The sequence below is a fragment of the Tinamus guttatus genome, unplaced genomic scaffold (assembly GCF_059628265.1).
Source record: "Tinamus guttatus ecotype Peru unplaced genomic scaffold, ASM5962826v1 Tinamus_guttatus_pri_ptg000355l, whole genome shotgun sequence".
Lineage (NCBI taxonomy): Eukaryota > Metazoa > Chordata > Aves > Tinamiformes > Tinamidae > Tinamus > Tinamus guttatus.
This window is the reverse complement of record NW_028288889.1, coordinates 391,551-418,868: the sequence shown is the minus strand read 5'-3', so window position 1 is coordinate 418,868 and position 27,318 is coordinate 391,551. Positions and strand designations below refer to the sequence as shown.

At 40.6% G+C, this 27,318-nt stretch overlaps 2 protein-coding genes across 3 annotated transcripts in view; both read left to right on the top strand.

Moving 5' to 3' along the window:
* LOC104569237 (protein patched homolog 1) overlaps positions 1 to 380 on the top strand; it is a 60,847-nt gene extending 60,467 nt beyond the window's left edge. The window contains exon 15 of one of the 2 annotated variants that reach the window (XM_088529894.1): positions 252 to 380. Coding sequence is in view for 1 of the 2 variants with exons in the window: in XM_088529895.1 (XP_088386021.1) it covers positions 252 to 366 (115 nt within the window). In the remaining variant the exon portion in view is untranslated. The remainder of the gene's footprint in view (positions 1 to 251) is intronic. The other variant, XM_088529895.1, reaches the window with a different exon arrangement.
* LOC104572409 (protein patched homolog 1) lies at positions 279 to 27,318 on the top strand. Its single transcript, XM_088529893.1, has 10 exons — positions 279 to 560; positions 5,019 to 5,161; positions 12,561 to 12,744; positions 14,377 to 14,657; positions 16,088 to 16,225; positions 19,015 to 19,157; positions 21,782 to 21,881; positions 23,229 to 23,483; positions 24,586 to 25,114; positions 26,506 to 27,318. Exons 1-9 carry the CDS (start codon positions 407 to 409, stop codon positions 25,111 to 25,113), a joined length of 1,926 nt encoding a protein of 641 aa, XP_088386019.1. The 5' UTR covers positions 279 to 406; the 3' UTR covers position 25,114; positions 26,506 to 27,318.

Genomic DNA, 27,318 nt, shown 5'->3' with positions numbered 1-27,318 from the left:
TTATTACCATATACATTTCCTGTCCATGATCTAGTGCCCCTTCACTAAAACTCAAATTAGTTTGGGCTTGTAGAGTGTGTGCGTATGCACACACACATGCCTATATGTATGTGTATGTATAAATAAAAAAAGCTTAAAAATTATAGTGTTGAGTGCTTGTTTTGAACCTGGTACTGTAGTGTGCCATTATGAGTTGCTAGTTTTAGTTAGTTAGAAACATAAAACCAAATGCATTTCCATTTCTGTTGCAGGTTGTGGTTATTTTTCTTTTTCTGGTTTACTTGGGCTCAGTCTTTATGGAACTACTCGAGTGAGAGATGGACTGGATCTCACAGACATTATACCACGGGAAACCTGGGAATATGATTTTATTGCTGCACAGTTCAAGTACTTCTCTTTCTACAACATGTATATAGTGACGCAGAAAGCAGACTATCCCAATGTCCAGCACTTACTTTATGAACTTCATGAAAGTTTCAGCAATGTGACACATGTTTTGTTGGAAGAGGATAAGCAGCTTCCCAAAATGTGGTTGCACTACTTTCGAGACTGGCTGCAAGGTAAGGGAGGATTGCATGACCTTTTCTTATTTTAATTCTACAGTAGGAACCACTTGTTCACTGTAGTAATGATCTCCTCTTCTGATACAGCCACATGATGAAAGTCTGCTAGCAGCAGGGAGAATGCCCAGGTACTGATCCAAACCGACATCAACTCCCTGTTTCTCCATCAGTTCACTTAAATTCTTTGTGGCTAAGTTTAGTCCCCAATAAAACAGTTTTGAAGTTTTAAAAGATTATATCCATGAGAGGCCATTTCATGTCATTAATTTCTACACTGCTAATGAGGAGTTCTGCTTTATAATTAATGGCCAAATATGGCCCAATTTCTTAGGAAAATAACAATAATACTGAGTGTTTTGAGAACAGTAAATGTGAAGCCCCAGTCCAGCAATGTATTTTGGCACAGGCTTAACTTTCAGCATGAGTGATCCTGTTGGCTTTAGCTGTGACTGCTGGTATGAAGAAAGTTCAGTGTGGCTTTGGCTTTTTATTGGATTGGGAGTTTACTATACATTCTAGATTTCCAATCAAGTATCCTCACACTTTCTGTGGTGCTGTTTTATCTGTGCTGAACTATAACTGGGTGTGGGGAGGGGACGTTATAGGTAGTATGATGATAAAGTGGGCTTATTAACGTTATGCTATTATAATTATTCATATTGAGGCAAATAATTGTTTTGTATTTCAAATAAATAATAATGTTACATCTCAGGAAATTTAGCAGTTCTCTATTGTGAAACACTTTCTGCCCAGAGATATTTCAGTCCTACCTCTGTCTTTCTGTTAGAAGAATCTCTAGAAAGCTTTGGCAACAGAAGAAAAAATCGTGCTGACCTATTGAGAATGTAAATTTTAACATTAACTGTTTACAGAAGGCTAATGCAGCCAATGATGCTTAGAAAACATGTACATAACTGTTAGTATTTGGGGTATTTTCTTCTTCTGAAAATATGTTGGGCAATATTAGGAAAGCTGAGGCCAGAAAGTGACATGCATAATAAACAAAATGATCAAGTTTCATGTGTATTTAATATACTCATAAATCAAGCAGAGCAGGATTTTAGTTATTCGTTCTTTTATGGTTTTCAAATATATTGGATCCATTCGTTAAAGTCTTCTTACTGGAAGGTTTACTTAAAATATTTTGCTCACATAAGCATATTCGACTGTAAGAGAAGGCAATATGACAGGAAGAAATTGCATCATAGCTTAGATGTTTTACTTCATTGGAATCTTTCTACACTTTCTAGATCTCTAAGCAAGCATCTTCATGCATTCTACAAGACTTGTCCAATTTCTCTTGTAACTCTAGTGTCTTGTTTATTTTTTTTTCTTTTTTTGGAGGGGGGATATTTTAACCAAAACAATAGGAAGAAATGCAGCAGACGGTGGGCTGTTTGTGTGTCGTTCCCCTGGCAGCCCCCCCCCCACACACACACACCTGTTGATTACCCTCAGGTTCAGAATTAATAATGTTCAGTACTAAATATTTAGGTCTGTCTATGACAGCCCCCCCCCTCAAGAGTGGCACAATTAATACAAAAGAGCTACTTTCTAAAGACCCAAGACCATCTTTACAGAGTTTTTTACTGATTTTACAAGACTGGATGTCACCCTGTGCCACGTGCTCTAGGTGTCCCTGCTGGAGCAGGGGGGTTGGACCAGATGATCTCTAGAGGTCCCTTTCAACCTTAAGCATTCTGTGATTCTGTGATTCTGTAATCTTATCTCAAGTTTCATGGTACCAGCTGTTCAGATGGGTCAGGAGGAATTCCTTCCTCACCCTCAACCCAGCATCCCACATAACTTTGGAGGATTTCAATTTCTTCTGAAGTATCAAGCAAAAGTCACTGCTGATATGAAAGGAAGTCCCATATATAGTGCTTTTTAAATTTAATTTGTCTTCATTTATATAACTTTTGTGTAGAAAGGGGTGGACAAGTTACTTTTTCTGACCAGAAACATTCATTAATTTCAGTTATCTTTAAAATAGATTAAATGCCTTAAAGTCATTGGTGTGAACAATTTATAACAAAAATAGTATCTACTTTATATCAGTAGCTCTGCTATTAATTTCAAAGTGTTATAGGAAACTTTTGTTACTGAAATGTTGAAAGTCTCTACAATTTAAGCACAACTGATGGTGGTTTCTTGGTATTCTTTCCAATCTTTCAGCTTCAGCAATGTACAAGCTCAGTAATAACCACGTTACACTTTAGGTCATTTTAAACCAGCTGAGAAATAAAGATAGAAAGGGGAGCTGGATTTGAGAGATGATCGAAGTTGTAAGAACTGGAGCATACATTGGGGTGGGGGCAGTGAAAGAACTGAGTTACTACCTTTTGTAGTAATGTAAAATGTATGCACCCTTTTTTAAATGTAGATTGCAAACATAAATTGGTAATTTTGCCTGCAAATGCATATATTTGGTATTCGGTATTTGGTCTGGTTAGCCTTGAGACAGGAGTTGGTTATTAGACTGAAAGTTCTGCCCCTGAATATGGTCTAACATAGCAACTTGTGTGCTACTCTTACTAAAGAAAGCTGCTTTTATTGTGACTTAAAAGTTAAACTGTTCTTTGGTGGTCTCTCATTCTTTCTCACATTCTTCTTCAACAGCTTCCTCTTAACTCCCAAAGTCATCTTTTATGTGACTATTACAATAGCAAAAATGCTCTCATGTAGCCACTTTTGAAGAGGCTGAAACAGAATAAAAACATCTTCAGAAAGGACAGATTTGTATTTTTGCACTTCCTCAGTTGTTTTCCCCACACCAAGGGCTCCAACAAACCAACAAACAGCACTTTCTTAAAGGGGGCTTTGAACTTCCTGCAAGGTTGTCAAAATAATCATCCTCTTTCTGGGCAGGTACTGGCAGGCTGCACGTGACAGGTTGGTCTGGCTTATTTCACTGCTTTGTTCCAAACCTGCTGGCTTTCCAAGTGGGTATAATTGATATATATATATAAATTTAGAATGATATAGCAGGCAGTTTTCTAATGGTGGGGAGGGAAGAGTTTATAAATGGGAATGAATGCTCAGGCCCTGAGGCAGTATCAGTTAGGCCATGTTTTCTCTTCCAATACTATTATATCCTTGCAGCTGTAGCTAACCTATCAGCTCTGTGTTTTTCATTACAGCTGCTCAATGCAGCTGTGAGATGGGTTGGTGATTTTTACTACCACTACCCCCTGGCCTTTTTCTTTCCTTCCCTGGACAAGCAGTTTGTCATCTGTTCACACAGAGCCTCCTTGTGCTGGGCTTTAGCTTCCTGTGCTAATTCTGATCCAAATTTGTGCTGTGAAGAAGTATTTCCTTCCCCTTAAAGGATGGCAAAGAGGAAAATAATAGTTGAGAGTGAATAGGTATTGGCTGGGATCTATACACATGCTGGCAGCAGATCCCATGACTTGCATTAGCTGTGCAAGTTAAACAATTGGAACAAATTGACAAAATTGAGTTCACTCACACTGTGCTCAAGAAGTAGCTGAGTTGCTGTTTGAAGTTGGAGTGTGTTCTTTTTCCCTACTTGTAGTGAAATTGCTGGTTATATCATAGATGCTGTTGACTCTGTAGCCCCAAGACAGTTAATGAGAAATGAGAGCAGTGTGTGTCCTCACCTGCTGCAGCTTAATGTGCTTGGCCTTTTTTTTTTTTTTTTTTTTTTTTTTTTTTTTTTTTTGAGGGTAAGTATGAGGAGTGATTCTCTTCTGGTAATGGACTAAATCTCTCCCCATTTTTAACTCCATAGCAGGCAATGAAGTTAAATCAGGGCTGAACTTAGCCCCTTCTGTTTTGCATCATCCATGTCAGTGTGAGACTTCAGCTTTCATTTGGGAAGTATATATATGGAGGAGGTGATAAATGCAAATATGACGTTAGATTTTGAGTATGATCATTCTGGATTTGTGGTTTGTGAGAAAAAAACACTTTTTTTTTCATTTAGACATCCTTGACGCTTCCTCGCATAAGTCTACAAGCAGAGTGCTTGGTTGCTTTCTCATATTCGGCCTTGTTCTGAGGCAGTGACGTGGCTATGACAACTCAGGAAAGACTTGGAGAAGGACAGGGGACCTGAGAACCCTAATCTCATCTGCACTGTTTCCTTTGCTGTGAGAAAAAACTTGTTATTCCAGTGCATCTGTCCTTTGATAGCTGTCCTTTCCTGGTCAGCATAACATGGGAAGAGTCTTGACTCTCCTCCCTTGCACCTTGCTTTATCTGCCTTCTTCTGGGGGAAGTACTGGACATGCAACTGATAATTTTATCTTCCAGTACACTTGACTGTGAGGTGAGGAGCCCAAATGTAGGGTACATAGTTTTCTCCATGCTTCAGCTGTAGAAGGTGACAGTTTATATTAAAAAGAATCATTATTATTGTTTCTTTCTACTGAAAATTGTTTTAAAGATTGGTTTCTTATCTACATGTTTTATCTTCCCCATGCCTCTCTTCAGGGCTTCAGGATGCATTTGACAGTGACTGGATAACTGGAAAAATCACTTACAATAATTATAAAAATGGATCTGAAGATGCTGTTCTGGCTTACAAACTCTTGGTGCAAACTGGCAACCAAGCAAAGCCCATTGACATCAGACAGGTATTGTATTGGAGTTCATACTGGTTTATACAGGAATGCACAATCCATCAGGAGTGGGGGGAGATGCAAAAGAGCACGGCAGCATCTTTTTGTTTTCATCTTGAAATGTCTAAGTTATACCTGACAGCATGGCCTCATGGGCCTCACTAGAGCTATACATTAGCCGCAGTCTGGGCTGTGTTGCTAAGTGTTCAAAATCAGCACTGGGGATGCTTGTCTGTGGTCATTACTGACTGGCATGTGTTAAATGCTGCTTCTGTCCTATACACACTCAATTTCCATTGAAACTTATGTGAAAGATGCTTCTCTGCATCCACAGGTAGATGGAACCTGATCCCATGCCAGACATGCAGCTAGTGTTAGCCTTGTTGCTGTAAGTGGCATCGCTTCTTACTTGAATGAAATTTGCTTATGAGTTTCACCTTAGCTCATCCTTCTGCAATGACTTCACATTTGCAATTCTTTGGTTAGTTCCTATCAATTTATTTCAAACGCACATTTTTTTAGAAAGGTGTTTATGAATGATAGTGAATAGAAGCGGGCCGAAGTAATTATATGCTTTGTGATATTCTTATATTATCATTATTGAATATGGATATACTGTAGTAGAACTGAGAATGGTGGTTGGTTGAACTGCCTAAACAAAATAGATCTGAGCTTCTTTCATAAGTTTATTGCATCATGTGACTGTATTTGCTACTTTTTATTATCATGTTGAAAGGTGAAATACACAATTTTTCACTTCTTATGCTAGAATTAGATTTTCACAGAATCACAAAATGATTAAGGTTGGAAGGGACCTCTAGAGATCATCTAGTCCAACCCCCCTGCACATGCAGGGACACCTAGAGCACGTGGCACAGGGTGGCGTCCAGGCGGGTTTTGAAGATCTCCAGAGAAGGAGACACCACAACCTCTCTGGGCAGCCTGTTCCAGTGCCCTGTCACCCTCACAGGAAAGTTGTTCTTCCTCATATGGAGATCAAATTTCATGTGTTTCAGTATTTACCCATTACCCCTTGTCCTGTCACTGGCCACCACGGAGAAGAGTTTGGCTCCATTCTCCCTACATTCACCCCTCAGGTATTTGAACATGTTGATCAGATCCCCTCTCAATCTTCTCTAGGCTAAATAGGCCCAGCTTGTTTAGTCTTTCCTCATAAGATAGATGCTCCAGTCCCTTAATCATTTTTGTGGCTCTACGCTGATCCCTCTCTAGAAGCTCAATGTCCTTCTTGTACTGGGGAGCCCAGAACTGCACCCAATACTCCAGGTGTGGCCTCACCAGAGCTGAGTAGAGGGGCAGGATCCCCTCCCTCGACCTGCTGGCAACACTCCTCCTGATGCAGGCCAGGATCCCATTGGCCTTCTTGGCCACGAGGGCATATTGCTGACTCATGGTTAACTTGTCCCAAGTCCCTCTCCTCGGAGCTACTTTCCAGCAGGTCAACCCCTAATCTGTACTGCTGCCTGGGGTTATTCCTCCCCAGGTGCAGGACCCTGCACTTGTCCTTGTTGAACCTCATGAGGTTCCTCTCTGCCCAACTCTCCATCCTGTCTAGGTTCTTCTGAATGGCAGCACAGCCCTCTGGAGTGTCGGCCACTCCTCCGAGTTTGGTGTCATCAGCAAACTTGCTGAGGGTGCACTCTGTGCCCTTGTCCAAGTTTATTGATGAACAAGTTGAAGAGCACCGGGCCCAGTACTGACCTCTGCGGGACACCACTGGCCACAGGCCTCCAACCAGACTTGGCCCTATTTATCGCCACCCTCTGGGCTCTGCCATCCAGCCAGTCCTCAATCCACCTCACTGTTCACTCATCCCGTCCACACTTCCTGAGCTTTCCTATGAGGATGTTATGGGAGATAGTGTTGAAAGCTTTGCTGAAGTCAAGGTAGACAACATTCATGGCTCTCCCATCGTCCATCCAGCCGGTCACCTCATCATAGAAGGCTATCAGGTTGGTCAAACACAACTTTCCCCTGGTGAATCCATGCTGGCTACTCCTGATCACCTTCTTTTCCTTCACATGCCTAGAGATGGTCTCTAGGATGAGCTGCTCCATCACCTTTCCAGGGATAGAGGTGAGGCTGACCAGCCTGTAGTTTCCCAGCTCCTCCCTCTTGCCCTTTTTGAAGACTTGAGTGACGTTGGTTTCTTCCAGTCCTCCGGCACCTCCCCCACCCTCCATGACCTCTCGAAGATGATGGAGAGCAGCTGAGCAATGACCCCTGCCAGTTCCCTCAGCACTCTTGGGTGCATCCCATCCGGGCCCATAGATTTGTGGGTGTCCAGTTTGCCTAAATTATCCCTAATCCAGTCCTCCTCGACCAGCGGAAAGTCCTCCTCTCTCTTGGTTCTCTCTCTTGTCTCCAGGCTCTGTAGTTCATGGGGACTAGCCTTAGCTCATGACAAGTAAAGATAGCAGTAAGCAGTAAAGACATTTTAAACCTCTAAGAAAAGTTCTACAATAACCTAACTTATCCTCTCCTAGAATCATCAATGACTGTGCTTTCAGGCAAAAAAATAGTCTCTCTAATGAGCTTCTCAGTAGATCTGTTATTGTCTTTCTTTTTTTTTGCTGACATTAAAGGTGACACACTTATGGATTACATTGTTCAAAGTTACTATGATATGTAAATCACATTGCTATATGGCAACATACAACATGCTTTCAGGTCTGAATGAAGCTTTAGTTATGAATTAAGCAAAAGAAGGGGGGCAAAGCAAAAAAAAAAACAAAAACAAAAACAAAACAAAAAAAAACTTCAGTGAGGTTTTGTTTAGCAGTATGTACCAGGTACACTGTGGAACAAATGTGATTGGGCTACAACTGTTGATATAATTTCCTGTGCCTGGGAGGGATAAAAGTGTAGTGCAGCCACAGAGCCTGAGTGAGCACTGTAGTAAGCAATTCGAAAGACAACTTGAAGACATATAGTTATTGTGTATCCTGTGGATTAATTGAATCTAGATCCTTGGAATATTTTTCCCCAACTGTTGTCACTGTTTTTCATTTCATTAAAAAGACCTGAAACTGGAGACAAGCCAGAATTTTAAATACACAAAACAAAATCGGTAACACTTTTCATCCCCGGAGTCCTCTGTTAGGACTTTAGCTGTGCAGTATTTGGCTACAGAACCCTTCAAGTGCATCATTGTTGTTTACCTCACAGATGTGTTTGCCCATGGTGACCCAAGGAACAGAGTACATTCATCTTCTTTCTTGGCACTGGACATTTTCAGAATACATAGGTTATAGGAGGCAAGCATTAGCAAAATTTATAGATGTTATTTTGTTTTTATAGCTCCTCCATTTACTGTGTGGCATTTTCTTCAGTGTTAATGAGAGGTTAACTGCACACAAGTATGTATAGGGAGTCTTGCCAGTGTTTTTTCCCCTTTCTTTAAATATGTTTCTCCACCTTGATTGTTGTTCACTCTTGCCTGCAGACAGTCTTTCAGAATTCACATTTAATTGGTTCAGTCTATTCTGGAACCATCTGCTGATTTAGTTGTTTTATTTATTAATATTTATTTATAAATAAACATTTTCCACTGTCACTGTAGTTTAGATTTTTCTTCATTGTCAAAAAATAGTTTTCTGATAAGTCATTTCAAGTGGAAGTTCATACTATTTTTTTTTCCTCCTATATGTGTCACAGGCTTTGTAGAGGGATGGCTAGAGAGCCGCGTACATGGCTGCCCAGCAGGCCTGCTCAATTCCAGCCTTCAGGTTTCAGTGAAAGAACAAAGGGAGTGCTAACTAGGAGATAAGAAAGTAGACCAAGGTCAGAGGGAATAAAAGAGCTGTTGAACTAAAAGGATGAGCTAAACAAGTAAGGGGGGCTGTAAGGGTCTGAGTTAGATCATTGTCTACCAATTAGGAGCCTGTGTAATTACATCACTAATTGTTAAGAATCATATAAATGTACTGCATGAAAAGCTAGAAAACGAAGTCAGTTCCAGCTTCTATGAAGTTGATGTCTGGCATTCCTGACCCGCTCCAAGCTGCAACAAGTGGCGCCCCGAACAGGGACCAGATTCCGAACAGGGACAAGATTCCAAAAGGGACAAGATTCCGAACAGGGACAAGATTCCGAACAGGGACCTGGCACAACGGTGCGGGATTCCGGAGGACGACATACGGGTGCAGCCGAGTGATCCGACCAAGAAGGTGGACCGGAGCGGGTAAGCCGGCCGTGATTGCGCACACGGAAAAGGCGACGTTGGGGGGCGAGAAGCCGGGACCCGGGACGAAAAGTCAGCGTTGCGGGGCGAGAAGCCGGGACCCAGGTTGCACGTGCAAGAATAGAGCGAGAAGCTGTGGTACAGCTGCTGCAGGCGAAAAGAGAAGCAGCAGTGAGTACGAAAATGGAGCAAGAAGCTGCTGTACAATTGCTGCTGGACTTATTAGCAAAGAGGGAGGCAGCAGTGAGCATGAAGAAGCTGTATGAGCTGTATAAATGGGCTAGAGACAAGGGACACTTGCAAAGACCCAAGCTGAAGCGAGGGGGTTCTGAGCCCCACCGTCGCCCAAAGGACATCACAGGGCCACCGCTGGATCCTGAGCCTCCCGAAGCTGCGAGCAGTGTACCTGTAAGGGCCTTTGCAAGCACTTCAGGACCAGGACCGCCACGCCACCGAAAACCGCTGGTGTCTGGAGATCCATTGCCAACCCCCCCCCCCCCACATGCGTCCTCATCTGTGCCTGTGGTGCCTGCACTGTCTGTGCCCCCACTCCCGGACCGCCCCGTCGTGCCTAAGAACGGCCCGGCTGGGTCCAGGACTTGTTAGATCACCTTGAAAAAAGGAGAAGGGGGGCCAGGGAAGAAAAGGTGAATGAGATCAAGGAGACTTATGTTGCTGAGGGCTTGACAACAGCCAGGAGGGAGGTGCAGGGGGATTTGATCCGTCTTTTAAAGTGGGGGTTGAAGAACTGTAATGCTTTAAGTGAGGACAGAAACCGTTATTAGGGCTATTATTTCTGTTTGCTATGTTCATCCCTATTATGTGTTGTATCCTTTGTATATTGATGCTGAAACGAGGTATGGTTGAAAGGTGGAAATTTGTATGATCTGTAGAGTCATAAAATTGTTGTGCGAAGTAGAATCCAAGACCTTGAGAAAGAAGATGTTTGCCTGCCCAGGCTGAGTGATAAGGAGCATGGAGGCGGCTGCTCAGCCAGGCTCATAGCTGACTCCTCCGAAAGCAGTTGAAGGCGGCTGCTCGACCAGGCTTGTAGCCAACTTAATGGCAAACATCCTCTAAATTAATTTGAGGGTAAAACACCCGAGAGGGAGGGAGATGAGAAAGGCAGGAGCCTCAGACTGACGGCTGGGACCACTTACTGGTATGCGCACCTGCACGACCAGGAGGGAAGGTTATGTGACTGAAGGTGGAGTTTGTCCGCTCCCCTGGTCTGCCTGCTGGCACGTACTGGCCCTACATGGCAGGATGCACCGGGCATAAACAGACAGTGCAGAAAGAGGGGGGGTGAGACTCCTAACACTGAGGCCCACGTTGTCTCTGCGGGGACGCCCGCCGAGTTAGGAGCCTGTCAGCAACCCTCTAATCTGCCACCTTGAGAGAATGTTCAGTCTCAGTGTCCTGCCGACAAGTATTACCTCACGAGTAATTAGGCATACTTTGCTTTTTTAACGTGCTTTCACCTGAATAGCTGTAGCCACTTTGTTCTGTGTGATTATTGCCGAATCCCAAACCCATTCGCAACCTAATTGGCAACGAGGATGGGATTAGGCAATTGAGACAGTGGAACTCACTAGTGGAGTGCACAGCTACGTGAGGTCGTGCCACTGGATAGAAATTGTGTTTGTGCTGTTTGTGTGCGTGGTCTTTAGATCTTTATTGTGTAATATATATCAGCAGAGAGGGCTGAATAAGCACAACAAGAAAGTGCAGAATTTGAAAGCGGGAAAGCCAGGAATAACTCAGACTACGGCGTCCCACCCCCCCAACCAGTGGAGGACTGGGAGCCGTACTCTGACTTGTATCCTTGGAAAGAGACTAGGGAAGTACTTCAGCATGGGAAACAAGAATGAAAGCGACGGCCAAGCTCCAGTGCAACTTGGCACGGAAGGACCTGCAACAGTCCTTACAAATTGTAAAAGCCTCAATGCTACTGGAGCGGGGGCCTTCTTAATATATAGAAATCCCAAGCAATTTCTGGGGAGGAAACCAAATTGAAGCTATGCAAACATAAATAGAAATGGAAATCGTGAACCTTTCAAAATGATTGGGACATCTTAATAATCGATTTGAAAGATTGTTTTTTCACCATACTATTGCATCCTGAGGACCATGACATAGTGGAACGTATGAACCAAACGCTGAAATGCCAGCTATAAGAAAAAAAAAAAAAAAAAAAAAAAGAAAAAAAAAAAGAAAGAGAAAAAAAAAAGGAAAAGAAAAAGAGAAAAAAAAAAGAAAAAGAAAAAAAAAGAAAAAAAAAGAAAAAAAAGAAAGAAAAGAAAAAAGGGAAAAAAAGGGAAAAAAAAGAAAAAAAAAAAAAGAGAGGAGAATTGGGAATTATGCCTGCAGAAAAATTGGCAAGAGCAGAATATGTTTTAAAATTTTGAGATTACCCCAGGACAGCCTAGTCCCTCTGATGGTCAAACACAGGGCTGGGCTAAAGGGAGCCCTGACAGAAGTAAAGTTGGGTCCGTGTAAGGCGATGCTGAGAGACTGGAACACAGGAAAATGGACGGGACCTTTGGACTTGATAACCTGGGGAAAAGGGTATGCTTGTATCATTACAGATGCTGGAACCAGGTGGGTGCCAGCAAAATGGGTGAAACCCTGGCTGGAAGCAAACTTGCATACATCAGATGTAGCAGGCAAACAGCTGGTACCCTAGCGGTGGGAAGTGTGAGCCTGCAGAACATCATGAGAGGAAGAAGTGTCCTGTACTACTAAGCAGGCCTTGCTGGGTACAAAAGAAAAAGGGGGAATTGTAGAGGGATGGCTAGAGAGCCGCGTACATGGCTGCCCAGCAGGCCTGCTCAATTCCAGCCTTCAGGTTTCAGTGAAAGAACAAAGGGAGTGCTAACTAGGAGATAAGAAAGTAGACCAAGGTCAGAGGAATAAAAGAGCTGTTGAACTAAAAGATGAGCTAAACAAGTAAGGGGGGCTGTAAGGGTCTGAGTTAGATCATTGTCTACCAATTAGGAGCCTGTGTAATTACATCACTAATTGTTAAGAATCATATAAATGTACTGCATGAAAAGCTAGAAAACGAAGTCAGTTCCAGCTTCTATGAAGTGATGTCTGGCATTCCTGACCCGCTCCAAGCTGCAACAAGGCTTTTTGTTGTAAGCTTTGCAGCAAGGGCCCTGAAAGCAAAGCTCATACTGAAAGGCTTCTAATCTTTTGATTTTGCAGGTGACTAAACAGCGTCTGGTGGATGCAGATGGAATCATTAACCCAAATGCTTTCTACATCTACCTGACAGCCTGGGTTAGCAATGATCCTGTGGCTTATGCTGCCTCACAAGCCAGCATCCGGCCTCACTGCCCCGAATGGGTCCATGACAAAGCAGAATATATGCTAGAAACAAGGCTGAGAAGTAAGTAACATTTCATCTTAATGTTTTACAATTTATATAAGTGCCCTCACTCCTTTCTTCAAGACCCAGTAACTCTATAGTTGGTTGATGCTGCACAGGGCTCTGAAGCATAAACAGAACAATATATTGTGTTACTCTGTAAACTCAGGAGATAAGATGTTTTTGTGGAATACAGTGTAATGTGTCACCATTGCAGGCTTTTCTCATGTTGAAAAATGAGTTTTGTAACTGTTTCTAGCAAAACTATAAAAATTTGTACTAGACATTGGGTTTTTTTATATCACCTGTTGGTTCTGTATGTGAGAGAAACCTGGAGATTGCATGAATTCTTGCCTATGTCATTTTGGAACTTCATCACTGAGACTATATCATGTTTATCCTCAATTTGTAATATGCAAGGAAGTTTAATAAAGTTATCTTATACATATATGCACCACTTCTGATATGGTGGCAAGAGCTATTTAGGTAGGGGAGCAGCCTGTGTAAGTGGGTATTCTCCCTCTGTCCCTCCTACTCTGTGCCATTCACTGTTTTGCATCCTGAGCAGTAATGCCAGTTGCTGTGCTCTGCTTTGGCTCTGGATTTATTGGGAGGATTGCTAGTTGGACATTGGTGAGGAAGGGGAGAGGGGATGTGAGGGAGGACTTGTGCTCTTGGAAGTGTAATTGGATAAAAAGCTAGTTGTGTTTCAGTGTATCCAAACCCTAGAGCTGTGTGGCAGTCTAATGAAAATTTATAGCTGAGATCAAAATAGGGCAAATCATGTTTAGCAAGTCAACTGAATGACCCTGCAGGGTCTGGAATACACAGTGGCAGTAACAAAATGCTTGTTGTGAAAGCTTTTTTCTCTCTCTCTCTCTTGTTTCTCTCTCTCTCTTGTTTCTCTCTCTCTCTTGTTTCTCTCTCTCTCTTGTTTCTCTCTCATGGTACAGTAGACTTAGCATTACACTCAAAAAGAAGCATGAAGAATTTACATTATTAAAGGATAAAAGTTATGTATTTTCTTAGTAAACCATTACTTTTATATTTTCCCCTCTTTTTGCTTGAATAATAGAACATGCATTTGTGAATCTAGCTTTAAAAATATTTAGTAGAAATTTTAACCAACAGTCCCAATTCAACATAATTTTTCTCTAGTTTTATATCAGTGAAACATGATTGATCTCAGGGAAATGACCTTTGATTTCAAAGTAACTACACTTGCATAAACCAAAGACAATTGGATAATTGTTCATTGCCATTTATTTGGATAAAACGTTTAAGAAGATTTCTCTTTTATATTGCAGATAGGAACTTTCAACCAGATATTTAATAAAAAGCACTTACAGCACAGATGAAGATTTTCTACACATTGGAATAAATCTAGTTATTGGAATATATCTAGTTGTTAAATTACATAAAATTGTTTGGGGACTTCATATAGAGTGTGTTCATCTCATTGCACTGCATGATAAAATATAGTCATGTCCTGTACTGAAAGTTTTTAGCATGTTAGTTGTTCCAAATATGTAAAATTTAAATTCACTGCCTTTAAGCATTTTTGCTATGGAGAACAAAGTGTCCTGTTAATTGCACTCTTTGTGGATCTCCTTCTTTCCAAACACACATTTAAACGTTGCTGCCTTTTCCTAGTTCCAGCAGCTGAGCCCATAGAATACGCTCAGTTTCCTTTCTACCTCAATGGATTGCGTGAAACTTCTGACTTCGTGGAAGCTATTGAGAAAGTGAGAGCTATCTGTAATAACTACACCAGCTTGGGGATTGCCAGCTACCCAAACGGTTACCCATTTCTATTTTGGGAGCAGTATATTGGACTTCGTCACTGGCTCCTCTTATCCATTAGTGTGGTTTTGGCTTGTACGTTTCTAGTGTGTGCCCTCTTCCTCCTGAACCCCTGGACGGCTGGGATCATTGTAAGTTTATTATAAGGGTCTTTGTTGAAGTCAAATTCCTTTCAGCATAGCTTTTGCTGCAATTGGGAAGGTTTTGTTAATGTCTGGGCCTCTGGTGGAGTATGTATATTGCATTATTCATTATATATTTATTCAACTTAAGGGGGTAGGGTTCATGATAAAGGTACAAACCTTAATAACCTTAATCCTTTGGCCACCTTTTTGTAGCTTTGAAAGTTTCTTGTAATGGTACACGAATGCCTTTTTCAAAGGCAATTGCTTGTGACTAACGTAAATTTGCCCACTGATTCTGAATGTGAGCTTTTTGAAAAGATTGAAGTGTTTGCACATTACACACTGTGAAGACTAACTAACTGGGCTATTGAGGAGAGAGTAATAAAAATATAAATTGAAGAGAATACTTCTCTGTGCTTTCTGCAAGGCACCATAAGCCTCACAGTAAACATTCAAGTTAAATTGAATGATGGTGTTTCTATGTTTAAATTCCATAAACTATCATATGCCAGAAGTCGAAAAGAGTGAAACAGTTGATAGTTTTTGTAATGTACATTTATGACAGGTTTGTTAAAAGGTAAAATGCTTAAGTGCTATGAAAAATATTTTAGACTAAACAATTTATGTTATCATTCTTGGTTCATTAATTTATAAAATCATTTATTGTAGTGCATATTTTTTTCATTTGGAAAAGGGATTTATTTTCAGGGTCTGCCATCACTTTTACAAGTATGTCTATCATTTTCCTGCTTGGCTTTAGAAACTTTAACTTTTAAGTTAAGTTAACTTGATTCCACAGACGACTTTCCCTCCTCTTTCCTCTTTCCTCTTTCCTCTTTTTTTTTTTTTTTTTTTTTGCAGAGTAGATGAAAGCAAAATAAAACCTTTCCCTTAGATTTAACTGTTCTTTGTCCATGTCAATTCCTCCAAGTCTCTTTAAAACTAAAAAGCCCTCTGTAACCTAAGACTCATCATCTGATTATAGCATTAACTTTCTTCTGGGTTTTAATCCTGCTCTGGAGTCATCCTTGCTTAATTTTGAGTACCAAAAAATGAATTTCTATATATTATTTGAAAGTTAGTTTTTCTAGAAGGATTGTCAGAAAAACTGGTGAAAAAGAGGAAATTTATGTTCCAGTGGATATCCAGAAGAAGGAGGAATAAATTATTTTTTAGATTACATTGATAAATTGTAACCAACAGAAAAATTGATGTTTAATCTCTTAACTGGTTATTGGGAGAATAACTTAAACTGGCTCTTTAGAGGGTCATTTCTGTTGGGCACAATGGATTAAGGAAAAAAGGTTTGTCTTTGGAGATATGAGAGTGACTAATTTGAAGGATATGTTTTATAGCCCCATGTTGTTTTGAAATATCTTTCCTCTTCATTTATCTAGAGTATGCGAAGTTACTAACAGCTGTTTAAAATCATCTAGGTGGTGGTGCTGGCTCTGATGACTGTGGAGCTGTTTGGCATGATGGGTCTAATTGGAATAAAGCTGAGTGCAGTGCCTGTGGTTATCCTGATTGCTTCTGTCGGCATTGGTGTTGAATTCACTGTTCATGTTGCTTTGGTATGTAAAACTAGGAAGCATTTCCAAAGTATTTCAAAAGTATTTTAAAATAAAATGAAGACTAAAGGTATGATCGTGAATCCTCACTTAAATTCCTAAGTCAGTGACAGGATTCTCAGAAGAGAATTGGTCATAAATCTTGAGAGGAGCGTTTGGGGTGGGGAATATCTTTGAATGTTCTATGTAAAAGTTTTCAACCTTGTCAGAGTTAGATATCCAAATCTAGTGTGCACCAAATCACCCAGCTTAGTCAACCTGATGTACAGAAGTGTGGAGCAATGGCACTTCTCTTGCAAGGAGGTTCTCAAGACATGCACAGCTCATTCTGCTTTATTTGATGGCAAAAATGGAATAAAGGGCTATTTTTCTGTGTTCACATTTGACAATGGTCATGCCGATCTTTCATATTCTTTCATATAGTTGGACAAGGAGAAGACAAATTCATAAGAATCAGCACTTTGAGTGTTGATACAGTTTGTTGACTAAGGAGTTATGGGGAGAGACAGACATTTCACAAATTGTATTGATGCTCAGGCAGTATTGTGTTCAGCACTATACCTAAGGCAATTTTATATATAGGGCTGCTAGCTTTTAAGTACGAAAAGTTACAAAAAAATGCATGTTGACTGAAATAGAAACATTAAAAAAAACGCAGCACAATCTGGTAGTGTTACTTTATACTGATCCTGTTGAATTCACTGCAACTTTCCATCAACTGGGTGCTTACTAGGTACAATACCTGAAGGGCAAAGAGGTCCAGGAAGGTGGGACTTTTCTCAAGAAGGAAATCTCAAAGGCACAGGAGCAGGCCGTGCCCGTGTGCCAAAAGACGAACTGGAGGGGAAGAAGACCGGCCTGGCTGAATAGGGAACTATCACTGAGACTCCGGGATAAAAAGAGAGTCTCAAAGGGATCTGGACAGGCTGGATCGATGGGCTGAAGCCAACTGTATGAGTTTGGATGGAACTCAATCTGGCTGCCGCTGTAAAAGACAACAAAAAATGTTTCTACAAATACATTAACAAGAAGAAGAGGGCCAAGGAGAATCTCCATCCTTTATTGGATGCAACAGTGAATATTGCCACCAAGGATGAGGTTAAGGCTGAGGTACTTAATGCCTCCTTTGCCTCAGTCTTGAACACCCAGAACAGTTATCCTCAAGGTACTTGGCCCCCACAGATGGAAGACACTTATAGAATGCAGAATAACCTCCCCCTAAATCCAGGAGGAAACAGTCAGTGACCTGCTACTCCACTTGGACACCCACAAGTCTATGGGGCCAGATGGGATCCCCCGAGGGTTGTGAGGGAGCTGGCGGAAGTGCTCACCAAGCCATGTTCCATCATCTATCAGCGGTCCTGGTCAACAGGGGAGGTCCCATATGACTGGAGACCAGCCAATGTGACGCCCATGTACAAGAAGGGTTAAATGGAGGATCCGGGGAACTACAGGCCTGTCAGTCTGACCTCTGTATCGGGGAAAGCTATGGAGCAGATCATCTTGAGGGCGATCACACAGCATGTGCGTGACAACCAGGGGACCAGGCACAGTCAACATGGGATCATGAAAGGCAGGTCTTGCCTGACCAAACTGATCTCCTTCTATGACCAGGTGACCCGCCTAGTGGATGCGGGAAAGGCTGCAGACGTGGTCTACTTGGACTTCAGTAAGGCCTTTGACAGTCTCCCACTGCGTTCTCTTGGAGAAGCTGGCAGCTTATGGCTTAGACAGGTGTACTCTTCACTGGGTGAAGAACTGACTGGATGGCTTGGCCTGGAGAGTGGTGGTGAATGGAGGTAAATCCAGCTGGCGACCGATCAGAAGCTGTGTTCCCCAGGGGTTAGTGTTGGGGCCAGTACTCTAATATCTTCATCAATAATCTGCATGAGTACATTGAGTGCATCCTCGAAAAACAACCCTGTGCAATGCTACAGGCTTGGGGCAGCGTGGCTGGAGAGCTGCACGGCAGAGAAGGATCTGGGAATGTTGGTTAACAGCCGGCCGAACATGAGCCAGCAGTGTGCCCAGGTGGCCAAGAAGGCCAATGGCCTCCTGGCTTGTATCAGGAACAGTGTAGCCAGCAGGACCAGGGAAGTGATCATCCCCCTGTACTCGGCCCTGGTGAGGCCGCACCTCGAATACTTGTGTTCAGTTTTGGGCCCCTCACTACAAGAAGGACATGGAGGTGCTGGAGCGTGTCCGAAGAAGGGCAACGAAGCTGGTGAAGGGGCTGAAGCACAGACCTTATGAGGAGCAGCTGAGGGAGCTGGGGTTATTTAGGCTGGAGAAGAGGAGGCTCAGGGGAGACCTTATTACTCTCTACAACTACCTGGAAGAAGGTTGTAGTGAGGCAGGGGTTGATCTCTTCTCCAGAATATCTACAGATAGGACAAGAGGAAATGGCCTCAAGTTGCACCAGGGGATGTTCACGTTAGACATTAGGAAGAATTTCTACATGGAAAGAGTAGTGAAGCATTGGAACAGGTTGCCCAAGGAAGTGGTGGAGTCACCATCCCTGGCAGTGTTCAAGAAACGTGTAGATGAGGCGCTTATGGACATGATTTAGTAGGCATGGTGGTGATTGGTTTACAGTTGGACTTGATGCTCTTAAAGGTCTTTTCCAACCATAATGATTCTATGATTGTCTTGTGTTTAAATCTAGCTAGCTGTATGGATACTTTAATAAAATGTAAATTGGAGTAATTAACTAATTAAAAATGTTTATGTTATGAGAGATTCTGTTTGAAAGGCTGTGTGTATCTAATTACATGTTTTTCATTGTTTTATAGGCATTTTTAACTGCCGTAGGAGACAAGAACCTAAGGGCTATCCTTGCACTGGAGCATATGTTTGCACCAGTGTTGGATGGAGCTGTGTCAACTCTGCTTGGAGTGCTCATGCTTGCAGGATCGGAGTTTGATTTTATTGTCAGGTAAAGCATTTGAGTGTCTTGACTTTCTTTTTTAGAATAAAAATAACTATACTTTTAATATTTAGTAATTTCAGTGTATCTGTCATTTTATTACTATGTATGGTATGTCAAGCATGCTTACATCATGGTCCTGCTTTCCATCTTTTTTATTGACTACTTGTTACGTGATAGACTTATTAGTGTTTCCATTGCTGGCCTTAAAATCTGTTCCAGGAAAATTTCGCCCCTAGCATGGAAGGAAACAAAAGCAGGTCTATTTAGAGAGGTTTACTAATTCTGGATTTAAGTCAGCTTGAAGCAGCTGGCATTGTCCAATATTGGCTGGATTGACCTTTAACTTTAAGGTCTTTCTTTCTTATATGCACAACATTTTGCAAGGAAAGAACACAGGGAGCTACAAATATGCTACAACTGACACCCTCTGGGCCTCCTTCTGCTATCTATATGAGGCTTTTTTAATGAGCAATTTATAAGTGGGCGAGGAAAAAAACACTTTTTGGGGATAGGGAGCCATAAGTATGAACACAGAATTTTGTATTAAAATTTTGTAAAGCAAAATGAATTTAATTAAGAATGTAAATGTCAAGTGTGAGAGGAGAGCAAGTTTTTATTTTGAGAGGAATTTCAGAAGTGATTACTTAAGTAAATTAAGTACTTAAATAGACATAAGCTGGGTAGATGACCAGGCTTAGATGACATCCATTTGATAAAAACAATAAAATGTCAGAGGCAGGAACTGAGAGAATGGCTGCTAAATCTCATCAGGATTTTTTTGTTTCTGTCTGAGACTTGCAGAAGGCAGGGAGTAGAAACATTTGCAGTTAGGCCTAAATACATTAAACCTGCATGAGGATTATTACTATACTTTACAATGCTTTGTGTGCCCTGAAATAGAATTTGTATTTCTTTTTAAGGTCAGTATATCTTATTTTATTGGTGGTAAAGAAGCGAGCTGGAATTATTCTTTTAGGTGATGTGTAGGTTCTCGATAGATTAGCTGTAGATTTAACACAAATTTAAAGGGATATATTTGCTGTGGTACTTTCCTATTTAACAGATGAGATTTTTGGCAATCATATTTTTGTGTCATAGCAAATGGAAGTCTGTAGAAGTCCTTTGCAAATTTGAATTGGATGTTCACATATTATATAAAATGAGCCTTTCAACTTCTGTTATTTTACTTTCTTTTCTTGGTTTTCTAGCACAAGGTGACTTTAGTTTGCTTTGTTTATAAAATCAAATAAAACAAACTTTCAGAGCCCAAGTGGGTGAAGAGACCCCAAACTTCCAGAAAGGAATAGATTAGTCCAACAATGTGGAAGATTAAGTAAATTAGCACGCATTGTATGCACCAAGTAGTCAGAGCTATAATCCTCCTATTTATCCCGGTGTTAGATGGATGAGATGAAAATGTTTTTAATACCTGTTGTTCTCTGTCACAGTATAAAGTTCTGCAGGTTTATGTTAGTCGAGTAGATTGGTTACCTGATTTTTGCTGCTGCAGATCAGAAATCCCAAAATGTTTACACTAGTAGGATATTTGTAGTTTTACAGGAGGCTGACATATTTGATCAGATGGGGAACCACAGAGGCAGTAAATTTTGCTGCCAGATAGACAATGTAATCAGTAGAGCCATTATCAGCAAACTTGCCCTCAGTTCTCCTGCCCCTTCTCTGCTAGGAATTTACCCAAGACCAAGTCCAAGGCTTTCCTTTATTGACGGGTTTACCTTGTTATTCATGAAGGATCCCAGACCTTAGCCCTATATGGTGGGAAAGGATACCCACTTATGCACTTTCCTCTTCTTCCATAGTCCTTCAGCCTTTATGTTTGAATTAGCTGATGCAAAACAAGAGTATTCAGAGATGCTAAATTGTTCAACAAAAGGTTAGCCTGCAAGGTAGCTCTGCCATTGTGGAGCACGCTTACCCAGTACAAAGCTGAAACTTGCTATAGAATGGACAGCATTTTCTTTGTGGAAAGCTGGTTCCTGTGTTGTAAAAAGATCACAATTGGAGCTCTTTGGTAAAACTGGAGCTCTCAGAATTCTAGGCACAAAGTTGTGATTCAGCAAGGGAAAGCCTTCCTGATACACTAGAGATTTAATTAGAGATTATGCTGTAAGATGCAGAAGCATTTCACAGTGGATTAGCTGCTGGGAGAAGTCAGCTTCTTTCCTTCTAGGCTAAATTGTTCAAATTCTACACCCTTCATTTGTTTTTTGTCTGATGGGTTTTCATTAATGGGGGCCCTTGTTCATTGTATTTGTGCTTTCAATCCATTCATCCATTCACTGCATATTCCATATTTTTTCTGTTTAATACATTCATAAATAACATTACATGCTGCCAGATTAAGGTAGATTAACAAACATTTTTTTTCTTTCCTTTATCAACTTAACATTTTGGGTTGTGGAATGTAGTTTCTCTAATCCAAAAGGTAAAAAGCTATATCTATATATAGAAAGTGATATTGTTTAGTACAATATTAGTAATATTTGAGATTTAATTTAGTGTATGTACTATTTTAATATTAACATATTTAGCAACAGTAGGTAATCCCTTATTTCTAACAATATTTGTGGCTGCTCTTCTTTCTCCCCTACCCTTAAACCCTACTTCAGGTATTTCTTTGCTGTTTTGGCAATTTTAACCATTTTGGGAGTTCTCAATGGCCTGGTACTGCTTCCTGTTCTTCTTTCACTCTTTGGACCATACCCTGAGGTCAGTAAAACTAATGGTGAACAGAGGAAATAATATTCTCTCCCTACAGCCCTTTTTCTAGAAATGTTTTTTAAATTCTCTCTGTATTTTTTTATTTTTTAAGCTTCTTGCTCTGTTTTTATTTTAAAACTTTATTACATAATGTGATGCTCTTTATTCAGATTTTTTAACAACTGAAAATATGTTTTTAGTAGTACTTACTTAAAACATGTTTTAAAACTGTTTTAAAATTTGCAATCAGCAAGCTAGATACAAATGTAGGATTAGGTAAGCTTTTAAAAGAAAAACGTGATATACATACTAGTCTGTAAAATCAGGCTTTTCCCTGACATTTTGCAAAAGACGGTTTCTTTTGTATACAGACACAGACACACACACACCTTCTCGTCTCCCACCCCACTGCCTCTATTGCTTTCCTTAAAATATTTAACTCAGCAGACTGCCAGGGAGGCCTGTGTGGACCAACATACACCAGTGGTGGTCCATGGACCACACCTGGATAACCAGGACCATGGGTCTGCCCGAGGGTTCTTGGTCCTGGCACCCCTCCCTGCAACACCCTTTTGGCTCAAGTAAAGATCTTAGTGGGAAGAGGGCTCCACTTGGATGTTGAGGACATGTCATTACAAAGCCCAAGTCCAGTAAAAAAAGGATTCATAACTATCAATCAAATTTGTATTTGATTGTTCATTATCTGCCCTATAGTTAATATGATTATTCTTATGTAGGGATATCTTTATTCTGCTTTATGAGAAGGCAGTAATGCAGTAATGGTATGCTGCATCTGTCTATATGTGCATATATATATAAAAAATAAAACACAGGGTATGTCTACAGTGCTATTAATATTTGAGATGTATTATTTTGTTTTTATAGCATTAGTAAAGCAGTTTTGACAACAGTGCATTAACTGTCATGTTTCTAACAGTGTACATGGTTGTTGCTTATTTGAACAATATATATGTTCCTATTTAATTATTATGTATGTTTCCATTATGTGCATATCCATCTCTCTTTGCATAGGGAGAGGCAAACCCAGGAATTATCTGTATATTTATAAGCACAATTGCACATATGCACACACATACATGTGCTTGCTGAGACAATGATACATAGAGGAAGCTGTATTTACACATACCTCCACAGATGGAGATAATATCTCTTTTTCTTTCATACATTTTTCAGTGTAATACTAATCTTGATCAGAAAACCAGTGCTAAAGCTCCCATGGCTCAGAAAGGTGTATTTGACAGAAGAATACTTGTATCAAGTGCTAATAATTATAAGGGTAATACTAACTGAATGCTGTTGAATGCTAATACTTCTAATTGTATTTGCTCTTATCAGATTTCTCGAGCTAGTGGACAAAACAGATTACTCATGCCATCTCCTGAGCTGCCCCCAGACATCATCAGGTTTGTACTTCCACCTAGGCATACAAACAACGGGTCAGATTCCTCTGATTCAGAATACAGCTCTCAAACCACAGTGTCAGGCATCAGTGAAGAGCTCCATCAGTATGAGGCCACCCAAGGTCCTGGGGCACCAGTCCATCAAGTAATAGTGGAAGCCACTGAGAATCCTGTCTTTCCAAGATCCACTGTAAGTAGCTCACATATTGTCTGGAGAGAGGGTGAGAAAAGTGGGGATTTCTATTTACATCTATTTCTGTGGGAAAGCTGTAATATTTCTTTTATGTTTCTGTCTGATTATGTTTTATAACTCTCTAATACAAGTAGCTAAAATTTCAAGTACTCATAAAGCACAAAGGCTTTCATCACTGTCTCCTCTGGAATCAAGTTGTGGATAAAAAGATGGTACCAAAGCAGAGGTCTTTAGCATGTGTAATTGCTATTTTATCATATTGGCACCAGCCACAAGAGAGAGCTCTCAGTCTGCTTCATTACTATTCTGGGAAACCTGGTGGAAAGAGAGGAGGGAGAGATTAAAAGTTCCATCCTCTTCCATGCAGCACCTGTGGGTCACCTCCTCCCTGTATCTCTTCTCTGGCAGCACATTGTTGGGGAGAAAGATTGATAGAGCCCAGACAAAAAGAAGATTCAGGGTTAGAATTTCAGGGTTGTACCTATTTTGGGGTCTGTTGCATCTTGCTACTGGGTTGGTGTAACTGTGATTTCAAAGGAAAGTGAAAAAGCCTCCCCTACCTTCTGTGATGCTACATGCTAAGCTGCAATGCAGATCTGTTTTTGTTCAGCAGAGGCCTAAAAATAGGTACAAACACAGCCACATTTGAAGTTGGTCACAGTTTATTGACTGATGTGCCTGCTGTGTTTCATGCTTTTTATAGAAATACAGAAAACATTCCTACAGTCTACATGAACTACCCTGCTAACATCCTGTATGGAGTAGAGGCTTTGCAAATGCCTGCATTTCTGCTTGTTGAACCAGTTAAGATCAACTGCTTGCTTTCCATCTCTTTCAAGATGGAGCACTCTGCAGGAAGCATATATAATATTTTCAGCTATAGTCCTGTGTTTATCTGAAGTTATGCTTTCTAGGTTATAACAACCTAAGACAGAAACTGTCTGGAAAAAGAACAGGTTTAAGACTCCAGAACACTAGCTTTATAGCATTAGAACCATGACAGTACCACTATAAATGTTATTCTTGGCATAAAATATAGAAGAGCATAATATTATTTGCTCTGCTTTGTCAGAGGCATGACCCTGCATCTCCCTTTCAGATGGTTGAGAGAGAGACAAGGCACCAGTTGAGTTCTAGACTGCAATCAAATCCAGAGGGTGGCACCCATCAGGCCTGGCTTCAGGGCAGACACCCCAAACAGGAATCCAGGGAAGTACATCGACCACCTCCATATGGCCCTCAAAAGGATGATTTTGAAATTTCCACTGAAGGGCATTCAGGACCTAACAATAGGGATCACTTGGGCCACTGGGCTTGTTCTCACAATGTGAGAAACCCAGTGTTAGGTGCTGTGGATGCCTCAGAACTGGCAAGCAGTCAGCTTATCACTACTGTGACTGCCTCAGCTTCAGTGACTGTTTCTGTCTGCCCTGCCATGCACAGCCACAGCTCTCAGGGAGGGAGCTTCCTATCCTACGAAAGGTACCATGAAGCTGACCATGGGCCATTTGAGGACCCCCACATGCCTTTTAAGGTGTGGTATGAAAGAAGAAATTCTAAAATAGAAGTTATAGAACTGCAAGATGTTGAATGTGAAGAAAGGATACCTGGCAACAGCTCAGAGTAAGGTAGGTCTGTCTCCTGCAGTCAGTAGCTTTGGCCATCTCAGGCAATGGTATCACAGAATCACAGGATGTTTGTGGTGTGATCAAAAGAAAGAGGAAAAATGAGAACTCTCTGAAGTGCCTTTTCTTCAGGTCGGCTTACTTTTCAGTCCCTGATCATCTGAAATCTGCTGGCAGTTTGCATTAGAAATTAGATTGGATAAGATAGTACTTGACCCACAATATCTTCCTACTGTACTACTGTACAAACATGAACTTTGGCGGTGTGGCACCGCCCCAGCAACCCACCCAGGGAGCTCCCAGGGTGGAGGGATCCTTGGGCCAAGCCCTCTGTTTTGTCAGGAGAAGCTGCAGTGGCCACCACAGATTTGTCTGGGTCTGAGCTGGTCTAGCAGGACACCTGATCTGTTCCTGTGAAATAATATTCTGCTGGTTCACCCAAGAATTTGTGTGACTTGAAACGTAAATCATGATCTATCCTTGGGCTAGCAAGAGAGAGTTGCAGGAAGTAGCATTGTTCAGAACAGACAGGATACTTTAGAAGATGTTTGGGGATCAATAAAGCTCTTTATTTTCTTCAACATTTCTATTAAGTTTATAGGGATTACTTTGAAGGGGAGGAACAAACTGAGGTTTTACCCCCAAAACTTTTGGAGGGTTGTAGTTGGAAAACAACTTCTCACCAGTTTAGCTCTTTTTTTTTTTTCTTCCTCATTTGGGGGAAGAAAAAAAGTAAAAACAATGTTTTAAAGAAAAAAAAAGTATTAAATCCTTACTTGAGCTCTTGGTCCCTGTTTTCTTTCTTTACTTTACTTTGCTTTTCAGTGACAGACACTAGTTTGACCAAAGAAAACCATTTTATTTTGGTTGTAGAAATATTTTGTATTATACATATGCACACACACATGCACAGATTTTTGATGGAAACTTTTTTAATAACTCCTGATAAAAATCACCTTCTGATTTATAAAACTTCTCTGCAAATATCTCAAAGTGCAAATACATATGAATGCATTTATTCTTTCAGTCTAGGAATATGGTAAGTAATAATATCCTCAGAATAAGGAAATATTCAGACTCAGAATTTCCAAACTGAACAGCAGGCTCTTAACTGTGCCATGCAGCTTCTTTCTCTTTGAAGGGCCCATTGGATTTGATTAATTTTGTGGCAAGTATCTAAAGCTGGGCATTTAGAAATCAAGGCTTCTATGCTTTTTTTTTTTTAATTGGTGACAAGATCTCTTTATCAGGAAGTCCATGACTGAGATGGAAAAAGAGCCCACATTTCCTGACTGCTAACTGTAACCATAATAATCATGAAAAGAGTTTTGAATTAGTTTGATTTGTTTTTCTTGAACTTCAATGAATGATTGTTTTTATTTTAATTTATAAAGGGTAATAACTGAAGTAAATAAGAGGCCAAAGATGGAAAACTCTATTTCCAAAACTGCTTGAAGTTGTGGAAAAGGACATGGTGCATCAGGACAACAGTTCATTGTTACTGTAACCTATTGTATTATTTTGTTAAATATTTCTATACATATTTAAAAGATGTACACACATGTAATATACAAAAAAACAATGTAAAGTAGTATAATCTGGAGTCATTTGCCTCCAGTTAGAGTGGGGACAATATTTTTTGTGCTCTGTACTTATTGTACAATGATCTGTGCCACAGCTAAGCTTAATCTAGTTCTAAATTTCAGCATAAATTGCCGCTGCTTAAATGTTGTATAATTTACTTGTATAATTCTATGCAAATATTGCTTATATAATAGAATTTTTGGTTTTGTAAAGGTACATGTCTGTTTAAAATATTTTAAATTTGCATATCACAACCCTGTGATAGTATGAAATGTTACTGTTAACTTTCGAACACACTATGCGTGATAATTTTTTTTTTAAATAAGCAGATATGAAGAAAAGCACATTAATCTTGGAGGCTTAAATAAGTTTAGCTATGTGTAGGTTTTGTTTTGCTGTGTGTATCCATGTGTGTATCTGGAAGTGTGCATGTTTGTGTGCGTATGTTCCCGCTGTACTGTAGTTTATCTCTTTTACTGTATGGTAACTCTTAGCGGGCTTAGAAACCTGCTGATGTTGGTGCAAGTCTGGCTTTCCCTGTTAGTAGGCACTAGTGAAAACTGCATTGGTGACTGTCAATACATACCATAGACTGCCATCATCACAGGGCTAAGACAAGATAG